We start from the raw sequence: 14697 nt of genomic DNA on the forward strand, positions 1-14697 counted from the left end.
GGTAGATCATCAGGCTTACCCGGAACCATCTTTGCCACTTCTTGTGGTACTTTCTCAGGTTCAGCTTGAATTTTCTCTAGAACTTTCTCCCCAGTCACATCCTGGAGTAAGTCAAGTGGAAGACTCTGAGACATGACAACCTCACGGGGCATCTTCTGAGGTTCTTTAGGAGGCATGTGCTGCTCTGGGAGCACAAGATCAGGTTTCCGATCTTGAAGTTTTGAGACAATAAATGCATATCATATAAAGAGCAGAACAATGTGCTAGCGCACACAAATGTTACAGTGTCAGTAAACAACTGAAATGGAAGCCATTTAGCGCTGACGGCCTGGAGGGAAGCACCAGTGCTTCCTGCACATGACAGATGTGAGTACAAACATCAAAGTACCTCTTTGTTGTTTTGCTGGCTCTTCTTTGGGAGGGAGCAGAACAGGTTCAGCTTTCTGTGATGGTTTTGGTTGCTCTACTATCTTCTCTGCCACAGGAACTTGGAAGAACATCAAAGGAATTAGTGTCACAAAATGACCAGGATCAGAAAATGTGTGACGAACCGCACAATGCACAGAACCACGTGACAACCACATGTGACGCACCATGTATTAAACACCACTGATAAACAAACACATACGAAGACCTACATATGAAGATACCACACAAAAAAAAACAAATCAGTGAAGAACATTGTAAGAATGTGATGAACAATGTGAAGGACCACAGGTACAGAACAAAAAAAAGTGTGAGAAATATGCAGAACCATATAAGAACAACAAAACATGACATATCATAGATGAAGAAATACATGTGACAAGTCAGTTGAAGAACTACTCTAGAAGAACCACAGATGAGGAATCAGACATGAAGACCGAAACATCCAAAAACACCACTTGTCAAACGACATGAAAATCCATATGTGAAGAACCACACTTGGAAAAAGAAAACACATAAACCACACAACACGACTGACTAACCACTGATAAGAAGAACCACGAGACAAGCACACGTGAAGAACAATGCATGATAAACCAACCAAGAGGATGAACCACATGTTAAGAACAACACAACATCATGAAACACGCATGACGTTAAGAAGAGTATAAGATTGAGATCTTGGTGGTGGGAGCTTCAGGTACCTTTGGTGACTACAGTTTTCTTCTGGGATGTTTCTTCTTCTCTAGAGGGCTTCTGCGGTTCTGCAGCAGCCACCTTCTTCAGTGGCTTCTCTGGCACTTTGAAACAAGAGCTCGGTCAATAAGTACACTGAAGTCATGAAAGAATGAAGACCTTATCACTTTGAAATTTAAGAGATGAGGAGAAGTTCATGGCTGAAAGATGTGTACCTTTTTCGTAATCTTCCTTTTGTTCTTTGGCCTTTGGCGGTGCTACTTTTGGCTCCTTGGGCTCTGCTACTTCCACTTTTTTCTCCACAGGCTCAAGTTTGGGGAGTTTGGGTGCCTCCACAGGCTCCAGTTTGCGAGGCTGTGGTACCTCCACAGGCTCTGCTTTGGGTGGCTCCACAGGCTCTCCTTTGGGAGGCTGTGGTACCTTCACAGGCTCCGGTTTGGGTGTCTCCACGGGCTCTGGTTTGGGAGGCTGTGGTACCTTCACAGGCTCCGGTTTGGGTGCTTCCACAGGCTCTGGTTTGGGAGGCTGTGGTACCTTCACAGGCTCCGGTTTGGGTGCTTCCACGGGCTCACGTTTGGGAGGCTGTGGTACCTTCACAGGCTCCGGTTTGGGTGCTTCCACAGGCTCTGGTTTGGGAGGCTCTGATACCCTCACAGGCTCTGGTTTGCGTACCTCCATAGCCTTTGGTTTGGGAGGCTGAGGTACCTTCACAGGCTTTGGTTTGGGTGCCTCCACAGGCTCTGGTTTGGGTGGTTTGTGCTCCTCCAACGGCTCTGGTTTTGGTGGTTTAGGTATCACCACAGGCTCGGGTTCAGGTACCGCCATTGGCTCTGGTTTTGGCACTTCATGTTTGGACTTGAACTTAAGAGGTTCTGGTGTTGGCTCCTCTGAGACTTAAAGCGACATGTTTGACACTCAAAGATGGGTTTCCACTCAAAGAAAGTAACATACAGACAAACATACACACAAAGAACGACCAAAGAAGAAGACAGAAAGTACCTTTGGGTGACGGTGTAGTCAGCTTCTTCAACGGCACAGGCTTGCCTTCGGGTTCCGGCTCAGTCTTTGGCTTGACTTTGGGCTCTAACTCAGGCTTCGCCATGAGCTTGACTTTGGGCTCTGGCTGTGGCTTCGCTGCTGTCTTGACTTTGTGCTCTGGCTCATGTTCTGGCTTAGGTTTTGCCACCAGCTTGACTTTGTGCTCTGGCTGAGGCTCCGGCTTAGGCTTTGCCACCAGCTTGACTTTGGGCTCTGGCTCAGGTTCTGGCTTAGGTTTTGCCACCAGCTTGACTTTGGGCTCTGGCTTTGGTTCTGGCTCTGGCTGAGGCTCCGGCTTAGGCTTTGCCACCAGCTTGACTTTGGGCTCTGGCTCAGGTTCCGGCTTGGGCTTTTCCACCATCTTGACTTTGGGTTCTGGCTCAGGCTCCGGCTTAGGCTTTGCCACCCGCTTGGCTTTGGGCTCTGGCTCAGTTTCCGGCTTAGGCTTTTCCACCAGCTTGACTTTGGGTTCTGGCTCAGGCTCCGGCTTAGGCTTCGCCACCAGCTTGGCTTTGGGCTCTGGCTCCGGTTCCGGCTTAGGCTTCGCCACCAGCTTGGCTTTGGGCTCTGGCTCCGGTTCCGGCTTAGGCTTTGCCACCAGCTTGACTTTGGGCTCTGGCTCTGGCTCCGGCTCCGGCTTAGGCTTTGCCACCAGCTTGACTTTGGGCTCTGGCTCCGGCTCTGGTTTGGGCTTCACCACCGGCTTGACCTTAAGCTCTGGCTCAGCCTCGGGCACAGCCTTTTTCACTGGTTTGACTTTCGGCTCCGGCTCAGGCTTTGCCAATGGCTTGACTTTGGGCTCTGGTTCGGGCTTTGCAACTGCCGTTACTTTGATCTCGGGCTCAGGCTCGGGCTCGGGCTCTGGCTTCACCACTGGCTTGACTTCAAGTGGAGGCTTTTTGGGTTCTGTCAGCACAGGTGGCTTGCCCTCATCTTGGGGATAGTCAACACAGAAATTAGAACAAAAAGGCTCGGCGAGATGTTAGCGACAGACAGAGAGGAAAATCAATAACAAGAGGTGAGAGGCAACGGGAAGCAGGAACAAGTACCTTTCTTTGGCTCCTGTGGTGGCTCTGCGACTTCTTCTGCTTCTTTGGAGACATTCAAGCACATAAGCGACCAATCACAAAATAGTCATCAAAAGAGAAAAAAACTACCTTTAACCGGGGTGACGACTTTCTTCTTCACCATTCGAACCTCCTCTGCCACTTCGGTCACTGTGACATTAACAACTCCGTCAGTTGCCCGGTGGCTAACATAGTCAATGCAAAGTGACCTTCAGTATGGATGACCCACCTTGCGGGGGCGCCGCTTCTTCCTCCTCTACTCTGTGCTCCACTTTCGGTTCCTCCTGGGCTTTGGCCACTTGGAAAAGGAAAGAAAGTCAGCCAGAAGACACCAGAGAAGACACTAATCGGACTTTGACGTTTTTGGTACCTCTGGAAAGCACTTCCTCTCTCACTTCCACTTCCTGTCTTTCCACTGTCTCCTGGATGGTAACTGCAGGAGACACATTTATTTTCCCCCAATCAGTTTTATTTTGAAATCCAGAGGGAACACATCACAGGCACCTTGACGTGAAAAATGGAACCACCAGGGGCCGAAACACAAGAAGTCAAGACGAACAAAAGGACCCCCTTGTCCGTCTAAACAAGAGGTAATGCAAGATGACGAAAAAAAAATCTGGGTGGTGAAGGATGGTGCCTTTCAGACTTTCAAGATCTGATTCATCATCAGCCAAAGTTTGCTTGTTTTAAATGTTGCTATTTGTGGCCATTTTTTTTTTTTAAACAATCTGTGGCTTGAGCTAAAAACACAGACGGCCGTGCATCCTTTTGACATTATGGTGTTGGTTTATAAAATGCATACCAGGCAATGAGTTCGAGGTTCTTTTGAGACCAAATTTGCAGGTTTTCTACGCTACTTGTCGGCTAGTGACACATTAGCTGATGTCATTTTGTCTACAACTTGAAGTTTTGGGCTGCTGGGAAATGCAAACTTCTAGTAAAACCCAGACTGGCCTATTTTTTTCGAGAGCTCGAAACAAACACGTGCGGCATGGGGCCTCGTTAAGCAGAGCGGGCCACAAATATGCAAATCTGGGGTGGAGCTTTCAGTATTACCTTCAACGTCCACTGATGAGGGCGCTTCAGGCCTCTCCACGGGAACGTCTTCCACATCTAGACAACAATTTTCTTCATTACCATGAGTTCATCGCACACTCTTGCATTCATTATCTTGCCTTCAGAGTACATTAATTCATTCACTCATGAGGTCATATGCTCTGAGAATGAATGAATCAAGTCATTAAAGGCTTGCGTATATCTCCCAGTATCAGCTCTCACATCGTCAGCCCAAAGAGTTACCACATGTCAAAACCACTATTGCTTTGCTGCCAAAGGCCTCGACGCACCAATCCGCCATTGGAAAGTCAGTACACGCCGTCTGTCTGGTGTAGTGCGCGATGGTGGAAAGTCGGAGTCATTGTTGGGTCGCCTGAGGGGGGCGTGTTCGTTCGATTTGACACCTACAATCGTGTCCAGCTGTCAGGACAAATGAGCACCGTGATTGGCTGTCAGCTAACGAAACAGTGCACTGGACGAGAACGAGAAGTGACGAAAGCAGACAAATGATGACATCTGAAGCTATTCTTCAAGAAGTAGATGAACTTTGCTCACTTTTACCTCGATGGACATAAGGGCTGGCTGGACGGAAGAGCGCCAAGACAAAGTCATCACTCTCATTGACGAAAGATCGCCATTATCACCGTCAAAAGTTACGCAGAGACTAGCGCTGCCGGTAGGGGTACTGCTTCTCACGCATGCGCAGAAGGTCCGGAGTAGTCACGTCTCCATCGGCTTTTGTGATGTGTGCTTTAGACATTTTCCCCTCCGACGTGCCGACTTCTAGGTCGACGCTACAGTTGGCCACGATGGCTGACTGATTGGTGTGCAGAGGCCTTAACGCAGCTTGCGTGATTTCAAGATGCGAGCCATGTGGTTGAGCCCTTTGATCAATTTTGAAAGATAGCCAAAGACCAGCAGGATTTTCTCTTTTTTAGGATCTCTCTACAAAAGAAAGTACTTACCAAAGGGAACTGTGGCTAATTGTATCTCTGTGAGAAAGGTGGGCGAAGAAAAAGAAGAAGAGAAGGTGGTGTGAAACACAACAAGAGTGCCTATCCAAGGGTGGTCAAAGTCGGTGCTCCCGTGGTACCTTTTCCAGACAAATAGAGCTCTGCGCTGCTCTTCGCTTCGCCTCGGGGTTCCAACCTTACAATCACTGAGTACACGCCTACATGAGAGAATTGGTGGCTATAATAAACGGTTCAATGTGCCGGAATGGGGGAATTGGTCCGGCGTGCTACTACACACCTTCATCCTCCACGCTCACGTTTTTGATGACCATGAAATGTCTCCGGCCCTCACTGCGGAAGTTGTACTTGGGGCTTTCTCTCAGCTCCCAGGTGTCCTTGTACCAGGACACCACCGCGTTGTCGAAGGACACCTCGCACTCGAAGGTGGCCGCCTGACGCTCGTTCACCTCCACGTTGTGGATGCGCTTGGTGAAATGAATTTGCTCAGCTACGAGAGACAAAGACGGACGGCAGCGGTGAGAGCGTGGAGCACGCCCCGGCGAGGGACAACATCCGCATCGGGTATCATTAGGCTGATGATGTTCTGTTAGAGAGGCTAGCCTGACCAGAATGTTAGGAGGGATGTCGTTAGGATGGAAAAGAGATGGACTGCAAGAGGCAGGACAAACGAGGGGATGCGAAAATGGTGAGAATGTTGAGTGTGAGTAAATGACAGAGGAAGGATGACCATAGTGTTAGGAGGGGAGCACGGTTACAGTGGCGGACAGATAAAAGACACAACTGCCCGCCTTAGGAGGCTGCACAAGGGGGGGCACTGAAAGAATCCAAGAGGAGGACAAGGAAGGGGCGATACAAGAGAGGATAGATGACTGGTTAAGGAGGAAGGACACCTTCCCCAGGCAGTCAAGAATGAGGGTCACATGTTTGGGATTATTCAGGGGGACATAACAATGATGATGATGATGATGCCATTGTCAGAAGAGTTTAGTGAAGGATCAATCGGAAGGTTTTTGGACTAGGTACCAACCTTCCACCCAGAGGTCGGCAGAGGACTGCAGGTGCAGGTACCTGCAGGTGTAGCGACCTTGGTCTTCGGGCTTTAAGTCCTTGATATGAAGCTTCTGGAGCTTGTGTTTGACCTCAGACTTGAACCTGCCTCCCTTGGTGTCTAACTGCTGGCCATTCTTAAACCACTGTGTTTCCGCATTGGGGATGGACAACTGACAAGTCAAGGTACATGACTGGCCTTCCTTACCCGATGTGTCCTGAAGGTGCGTCTCCACCACGGCCTCTGCAAGAATGAAGAAAGTGGAGGCTTGGTTCAGTTTTATGTTCTATTGACTTTTAGCTATAAACTGTGGTCAACATACTGTGGACTATGGACTGTGCTCCACGAAGAGTAATGTGTGGGCTGTAGATCATGTACTATGGACTATAATAAATGGATTTTGGACAATATTGACTATGGTCTACGGTCTATAAACTTTAGGAGATGGATCATGGACGACATACTATAAACAATGAGCTACAGACCAAGGATTATGAGCTGTTGGCAGTACTGACCATCTGCCTACTAGTAATAATGATGTTTTGGAAAACTGACCAGTAACGGTGAGCTTGGCGCTGGAGATGTGAGGTCCACACACCACGCGGTAGTTGCCCTGGTCTGCGAGTTGGCACCCCTTAATTTTCAGCAGATGGCGCTCTTCACTCACACTGATGTGGTACTTGGGGCTGGTGTCCAGTTTCTGGGTGCCCTTGTACCAGGACAGCACGATTTCGGGGTAGTTGATCTTCACCTCACACTCAAACAGAGCCTCGTCATCAACTAGGACTGACTGGTCGCAGATGTCCTTCACCACGGTTACGGGCTTAAGGACAGACAGGAGACATATGTTTGGGCTAGGGACTAAAGTCTGTGATCACAGATATCCTTAAGCCCTGTCAGCGGCCAAAGGATGGACAGAAGGATACAGTAGAATATGCTTCTGCTAGTACGCAAATCGAAGTTCCAACTGAATTATGTATTTGTGTTTGAAATTGCCCCTCTGAAAAAAATTGTTTGCTGATATTCACAAAGTGAATTTAAGCAATACAAAATGTTCATTATATAAAAAAGGAAACCGATTGTTGCTCCACAAGATTAGAAACTATCTGGAGCCTTGAAAGACACATTTTCTACCGACCTCTGTCCGCTCCATCCTCTTCCGCAGGTCTTCTACCAGCCTGGCCATGTCCTCATCCGCCTCTCTGGGTGCACGCTCCACTTCCTGTCAACCGGGGTTAGGCCACAATCAGAACTTTGGCATGGACAAAGGCACTGATGATAGTGTCATACTTGGCTTCCAGTTTCTTCAGCCTTCTCCTGCTTGAGCTGCTCAATGGCCTGAAGGAGGCCCCGGTAGTCGGTGATCCCGTACATGCGGGCGTACTTCTCATACTCCTTGGGGTCCACGTTTCTCAGCAGCTCGATTATGTCGATGTCCTGCTCCGCCTCAGGGCTCTTCTGCTTCGACGGCGTCCTAAAGACACAAAGAAGATTCAGGTTGTAACGCTGCCATTATTATTATCAAAGGGGGCCAACGCCAGTCCACGGACTGACTTCTTGAGCTTGGCTCTCAGGTCTCCTTCGAGCTGGGCAGCCGCCTTTTTCTCATCTACGTGGAGGTCTGCGGGACACTCGATCTCGCCATGCTTGTTGGAGGCCACACAGCGGTACTGGCCAGAGTCCGACTTGGTCACCTCCCGGATCTCCAGTTTGGACTCGCGGCCCTTCTGCTCGATGGAGATGCGGCCGCCCTGGGTCAACTGCCTCCACTTGCCCTTCATCCATTTGACGCTCGGGATGGGCTCGCCGCCCACCTTGGCAATGAAGGTGACAGCGCCCTCTGTGGGGACACCACAGGGTCTCTGGATTATTTCAACCTGACTCTGTTAATTTCTACTGTGCAAAAAGATTATTACAAATTGTTTTATTCTAAGTATTGATTGTGCATGCACTCGTTTCGCTTATTTATTTTTAGAGGATGAGGACATGTATGAGGAGGGGGGGGAGGGGGCGAGGACGAGGAGGAGGAAGAGGACGAGAAGGGGGGCGACGAGGATGAGGAGGACGAGGATGAGGAGGACAAGTATGACGGGCGAGGATGAAGAGGAGCAGGGTGGGCGTCTTACTCTCTGTGACGTGCATGCCCTTGGGCTCCTGGATGAAGAAGAGTTGGTCCAGCTTCTTGGTGGGAGTAACGCCAGCCGTCCCATCGATAGCAGCGGCATCTTTTTCTTCAACGACAAAAACGACAAACAACATCATTGACACGACCAGAGATGCCTGACATCTGACTGAGCGTCTCTGTCGACTCAACCTGACTCTACCAAGTATTTTGGCTTGTATTAAGTAAGTATTTTGGCTAAAAGCTGTTGGAGCAAAGTCACGCATTTCTTTTTGATTTCTTTGAACTATCCGAAACACAACACGCATTCAGAAAACGGCATAACAAAATCCAGACAATCCGGAACAGTTGACAGATCTGTTTACCCCTAACAGTGACTTTAGCCCGGCACAGCTCACTCCCGGCGTCATTGGTGGCCTTGCATATGTAGTCGCCGGCGCCCTGACAGGTCACCGTGGCGATCTCCAGGCAGGCCGTCCCATCGGAGAAGGTGACGGTGGAGGTAGCAGACGGCCTCAGCTCTTTGCGGTCTTTCATCCACTGGATTGAGAGAGGAGGTGAGCCGCGGACGTGGCAGCGCAGACTCAGACGCTCGCCCTCCAACACCGACGTGGCCTTTAGGGGGACGTCGAACACCGGCGCAGACTTTGCCTCTGCGGGGAACCGGGGTTGTAAGCGTACACATTAGCCTTTTAATAGACTTTCATAGCTCACACGTTAGATAACATGCTACCAAACGTAACCGTGAACATGACATTGCTGGTACGACGTCGTCTATTTTGCGGCGAGGGCTAACTGACCCAAGATTTTGAGGGTGATGTCGCACTCCGCCTTTCCTGCCTCGTTGCTCGCTTGACAGCTGTATCGTCCACTGTGCTCACGCCGGCTGTTCTTGACGCAAAGTACGGCCATGTTGCTCTTAAAGGTCAAGTCGTAATCGTCAGAGCCCGAGATGTCGGTGCCGTCCTTCACCCAGAGGACGGACATGGGCTGGGACCCGGACACCCGAGCCTCTATCTTGACCAAGCGGCCCTCAATGTCCTCCATTTCCTCAGATGGCTTCTTGGTGAATATCGGAGGGCTCTTACGCTCTATGAACGAGACAAAGGCCGATGAGTCAGGAGATGCAGAGACCATGGTGGCAGGTAGGCGGGGTTAAAAGCAGAGGGACAAGAAGAAAGACAAAAGACCAAGTGGCCCACAAATACCAAGGGCTCAGAATGCAATGTCCAGGCGGGTTAAGACTATAAAGCAGGGACACGAAGTTGAGGACCGGGCACCAAAAGATTACAAAGAGCATGGGCGCGATAAACGAAGGCAAAAGAGTCAAGACGCAAAGACCAGGGGGACAGGGTGCGAATATCAACCAGACAAACACCAGACATCAAGACCAGGGGAACAGGACAAAAAAGACAAGAGGGGGTTGTACACAATTATCAATAAAACGAGTTGCAAAGACCAGACGAGATCAGGGGACCAACAAAAAGACCAGGGAAGCAAGGGACAAGCATCACGGGATGGGATACAAAGACCAAAAACATGGATTACAAAGAAGAGTGATCCCTGCTCAAAAACTAGGGGAATGGCACAGAAAAAACAAGGGGACAAGACAAAAAGACCAGGAAGACCAAACACTAAAAACAGACGGATATGAAGCGTGGCAAAATATAAAGACCGGTTCTGCAGGACACAATGACCAGATTAGGGATTGTACAGAGTAAGGAAGCAGGGCAGACGGACAAAGGGCATCGGGATACAAATACCCACAGGGTGGATTCCAAAAACCGATCGGATCGGAGGAAAAGATGAGGGGAGCAGGAACACAGAAAAACAGGGGACAGGACCCAAAGACCAGACGTACTGGACACAAAGATCAGTGTTTGGGACAAAAAACCTTGGACTGTGACATCACAGGAGCAGGAGTCCTTCCCGACATCGTTGATAGCGTGGCAGGAATATCTTCCCGTGTCTCCTTTGTCGGCCTTGACGATATGGAGCTGGGCGGTGTTATCCTCCATGTGGATCCTGTAGTTCCCGCCGCTCCGGATGTCCTTGTGGTCCTTGGACCAGGTCACCTTCATGGGGCTCGAGCCGGTCAGGTGACACTCCAACGCCACGCTGTCGCCTACTGTCACTGCCTGCGTTGCCAACAATTTCCTGTCGAAGACCGGTGGGTACCGCGGCACTGTGAAGAGAGCGGCAGGATTCACATTGGCACACCTTTTCATTTATTCATTAATTTGTCCAACTTTGTTGATATTTTCTAGCACCGACCTTGCAGGGTGAGCTTGGCTCTGCACGACGCCGAGCCGACGCTGTTGGTGGCCACGCAAGCGTATTCGCCGGTGTGTCTCATCTCGCTGCGGTTGATGGTAAGGGTGGCCGTGTTGTCGTCATACAGTGTCAAAAATTCAGCCCCGACCCGCACCGGCTCGCCATCCTTAAGCCAGGAAACCTCCAGAGGGGGAGAGCCGACCACGCGGCACTCGAAACGGACCGGAGAGCCCAAGGTCTGCTGGAGGCTCATGATCTTCTTTGGGAAGCTCGGCGGAGCTTTGGCCTCTGAGGAAGGTCGAGGGAGCGTAAGTCAGCGACCTTTGACCCTCAGCTCAAAGGTGACCGTCAGCCACAAGAGCAGGCTCGTAACCGAAGTGGAAGAGCGTGCACACCATCTGGCACGCAGCCATTAGCGATGAATGCTAAAAAAGCTCAATCCTTTCCCATGCTATCAAACATGCTAACAAAGCTACCTTGTTCAGCATAATATTGAATTTTGTTAGCAAATAACCAACGTTAGCAATCTTATGAAACCTGACATGCTGGTGAAAACGCTCATGCTAACAAAACTAAAATTTGCAATGCTACAAAAGGAGCTAACAGGCACATGCTACTAACGCACTAATAAACAGCCAAGCATTACAAAGGAAGTGCTTTGGGTCGTTGCAATTCTCAACCTACATGAGAAAGAATCAATAATCGTTAAATAAACAACACACGATTCTGAGCAACGGCGTGTCCCACAAGCGCAGATTTTCATGAATGAATTAGAAATTACAGAACCTGATTCCGAACACCAGAGTACTCACTTAAGAAACATTTGAAGATGAGAAGAGAAGACAAACTGGTTTTGAACTCGGTAACATGCCTCAGTGGGAGCGGTCCGTCCGTCCGTTGCTGACGGACGTCCATTTTGCAGACGTGATTTTGGGAGACCGACTGACGGACCAACGGACTTACGGACGGATTGACCAACTGCTGTTTACAATTGGCTTCATCAGAAAGAGAAGTCAAGCAGCAAAATGCATCGTGGGAGTTTTTCCATGTGAGGGAGCGACATAATCGTTTTCAGCGACTTGAAACGTGCAAGTTCGAAAAGAGCGAGAGGAAGCTCGAGATTTGCCATTTCAAGATGGAAGTCAAGTTTCAAGGGTGCGGCAGCAAATGGATGTTAACAGAAATCAAGAAAAAAATAATTATGAGTATAAGACAGAAAGGTTGTATTTAGATTACTTTGAGTAAAAACAAACTTTTTTCTTCGTCACGGTAAAAAAAATACTTCCAATTAAGTGGCACGACCGGCTGTCATTTTTGTTCGGCGCGGTTGCCACTAACTGCTGAAAGTCTGCTGAACTATTAGTTACTTGGAATCAACTTAGTTACTTTTTAAAGCAAGTAATCAGTTTCTTTACTTCGAGGAAAGGGTGGCAACTCGAGTCCTGATCTGTATTGTATTGAAACCAAGAAAATTGGAGGCCGGCTGTGAAACGTTCAAATAAAACTCAAGTGGTAAAATGACCACAATGCTAATATAACTTGTTAGCTAACATCGCCAAAAGTTTTGTTGAGCTGTTTAACATTCGGAAATAGTTCAAATTCTACCAATTCTATTAAGCACGCTGAGAAATTCATTTTATCAGCTCTATTCAGGAAAATCCTGACAAACTTTAAGAAGCGAACACACTAACAAAGCGAGTAGGAGAAGTCATGTTATCAAGCAACAGAACATAAATTGAGCTCAAATGTAAACAATGCTCTAAAAGACGTCAAACGTTTCGTTATTGTCGACATATTGGTGGGAAATGCTCACAAAGCTCACATGTTAGATAACATGCTCCAAAACGTATCCGTGAACATGACATTGCTGGTATGACGTCGTCTATTTTGCGGCGAGGGCTAACTGACCCAAGATTTTGAGGGTGACGTCGCACTCCGCCTTTCCTGCCTCGTTGCTCGCTTGGCAGCTATATTGTCCACTGTGCTCACGCCGGCTGTTCTTGACGCAAAGCACGGCCACGTTGCTCTTAAAGGTCAAGTCGTAATCGTCAGAGCCCGAGATGTCGGCGCCGTCCTTCACCCAGAGGACGGACATGGGCTGGGACCCGGACACCCGAGCCTCTATCTTGACCAGGCGGCCCTCAATGTCCTCCATTTCCTCAGATGGCTTCTTGGTGAATATCGGAGGGCTCTTACGCTCTACGAACGAGACAAAGGCCGATGAGTCAGGAGAGGCAGCGACCATGGTGGCAGGTAGGCAGGGTTAAAAGCAGAGGGACGAGAAGAGAGACAAAAGACCAGTGGCCCACAAACACCAGGGACTCAGAATGCAATGTCCAGGGGGGCAAGACTACAAAGCAGGGACACAAAGTTGAGGACCGGGCACCAAAAGATTACAAAGAGCATGGGCGCGATAAACGAAGGCAAAAGAGTCAAGAGACAAAGACCAGGGGGACAGGATGAAAATATCAACCAGACAAACACCAGACATCAAGACCAGGGGAACAGGACAAAAAAGACAAGAGGGGGTTGTACACAATTATCAATAAGACGAGTTGCAAAGACCAGATGAGATCAGGGGACAGACACAAAGACCAGGGAAGCAAGGGACACGCATCACGGGATGGGATACAAAGACCAAAAACATGGATTACAAAGAAGAGTGATCCCTGCTCAAAAACTAGGGGAATGGCACAGAAAAAACAAGGGGACAAGACAAAAAGACCAGGAAGACCAAACACTAAAAACAGACGGATATGAAGCGTGGCAAAATATAAAGACCGGTTCTGCAGGACACAATGACCAGATTAGGGATTGTACAGAGTAAGGAAGCAGGGCAGACGGACAAAGGGCATCGGGATACAAATACCCACAGGGTGGATTCCAAAAACCGATCGGATGGGACGAAAAGATGAGGGGAGCAGGAACACAGAAAAACAGGGGACAGGACCCAAATACCAGACGTACTGGACATAAAGATCAGTGTTTGGGACAAAAACCTTGGACTGTGACATCACAGGAGCAGGAGTCCTTCCCGACATCGTTGATAGCGTGGCAGGAGTATCTTCCCGTGTCTCCTTTGTCGGCCTTGACGATGTGGAGCTGGGCGGTGTTATCCTCCATGTGGATCCTGTAGTTCCCGCCGCTCCGGATGTCCTTGTGGTCCTTGGACCAGGTCACCTTCATGGGGCTCGAGCCGGTCAGGTGACACTCCAACGCCACGCTGTCGCCTACTGTCACTGCCTGCGTTGCCAACAATTTCCTGTCGAAGACCGGTGGGTACCGCGGCACTGTGAAGAGAGCGGCAGGATTCACATTGGCACACCTTTTCATTTATTCATTAATTTGTCCAACTTTGTCGATATTTTCTAGCACCGACCTTGCAGGGTGAGCTTGGCTCTGCACGAGGCGGAGCCGACGCTGTTGGTGGCGACGCAAGCGTATTCGCCGGTGTGTCTCATCTCGCTGCGGTTGATGGTAAGGGTGGCCGTGTTGTCGTCATACAGTGCCAAAAATTCAGTAGCAGCCCGCACTGGCTCGCCATCCTTAAGCCAGGAAATGTCCAGAGGGGACGAGCCGGCCACGCGGCACTCGAAACGGACCAGAGACCCCACTGTCTCCTGGAGGCTCACAATCTTCTTCGGGAAGCTCGGCGGAGTTTTGGCTTCTGAGGAAGGGGAGGGAGCGTCAGTCAGCGACCTTTGACCCTCAGATCAATGACCATGAGTCACAACAGCTGTGTTGTGCTCCTGCCACTGGGGGTATGTGCGCTCCCTCTAGTGGTCGGTGAAGAAATCACTGAATTCAATCTACAAATTGTGCATAGGTTGGCTTCAGCGGCTTTGCTTTTTTCCTTGCGTGTATTTAACAGTATTTTGGTGGAATTGTTTCGCTCACTTTATGTCAATAATGTGTACTCGGAATGGAAACATTTCCGGGAGTTTTTTAAATTGGTTGAGGGCTATTTAGGTGACCTAAGTCATATTTCAGTACGTC

The 14697-nt window shown here is 49.3% G+C and overlaps 2 protein-coding genes across 2 annotated transcripts in view; both read right to left on the bottom strand.

Moving 5' to 3' along the window:
• The window catches only part of LOC148323979 (titin-like), a 98113-nt gene that overhangs the window by 24467 nt on the left and 58949 nt on the right, over nt 1-14697 (bottom strand). Inside the window, 23 exon segments of the mRNA XM_088314506.1 lie at nt 20-184; nt 389-487; nt 1131-1226; nt 1338-2015; nt 2122-3093; nt 3210-3251; nt 3318-3377; nt 3457-3525; nt 3598-3660; nt 4284-4340; nt 5249-5275; nt 5377-5454; nt 5535-5744; nt 6285-6548; nt 6861-7128; nt 7444-7527; nt 7596-7779; nt 7860-8145; nt 8432-8536; nt 8793-9080; nt 12610-12900; nt 13701-13991; nt 14081-14368. Of these exon segments, the coding sequence (XP_088170632.1) occupies nt 20-184; nt 389-487; nt 1131-1226; nt 1338-2015; nt 2122-3093; nt 3210-3251; nt 3318-3377; nt 3457-3525; nt 3598-3660; nt 4284-4340; nt 5249-5275; nt 5377-5454; nt 5535-5744; nt 6285-6548; nt 6861-7128; nt 7444-7527; nt 7596-7779; nt 7860-8145; nt 8432-8536; nt 8793-9080; nt 12610-12900; nt 13701-13991; nt 14081-14368 (4965 nt within the window).
• spegnb (SPEG neighbor) lies at nt 9202-11114 on the bottom strand. Its single transcript, XM_088315635.1, has 4 exons — nt 11048-11114; nt 10702-10989; nt 10322-10612; nt 9202-9518 (listed from the first exon to the last, which is right to left on the bottom strand). Exons 1-4 carry the CDS (start codon nt 11112-11114, stop codon nt 9202-9204), a joined length of 963 nt encoding a protein of 320 aa, XP_088171761.1.

This window comes from Idiotropiscis lumnitzeri, chromosome 14 (assembly GCF_059441095.1).
Source record: "Idiotropiscis lumnitzeri isolate Australia: NSW breed Sydney's pygmy pipehorse chromosome 14, RoL_Ilum_1.0, whole genome shotgun sequence".
Classification (NCBI taxonomy): domain Eukaryota; kingdom Metazoa; phylum Chordata; class Actinopteri; order Syngnathiformes; family Syngnathidae; genus Idiotropiscis; species Idiotropiscis lumnitzeri.

Bases quoted from the DNA above. Each gene is read 5' to 3' on its own strand.
- spegnb (XM_088315635.1), bottom strand. From the start codon at position 11,114: ATGGCTGCGTGCCAGATGGTGTGCACGCTCTTCCACTTCGGTTACGAG. The intron at 10,990-11,047 runs GTCACCTTTGAG...GACCTTCCTCAG, and splicing joins GCCTGCTCTTGTGGCTGACG to AGGCCAAAGCTCCGCCGAGC. The intron at 9,519-10,321 runs GTTTTTTGTCCC...TCTCGTTCATAG, and splicing joins CTGTGATGTCACAGTCCAAG to AGCGTAAGAGCCCTCCGATA.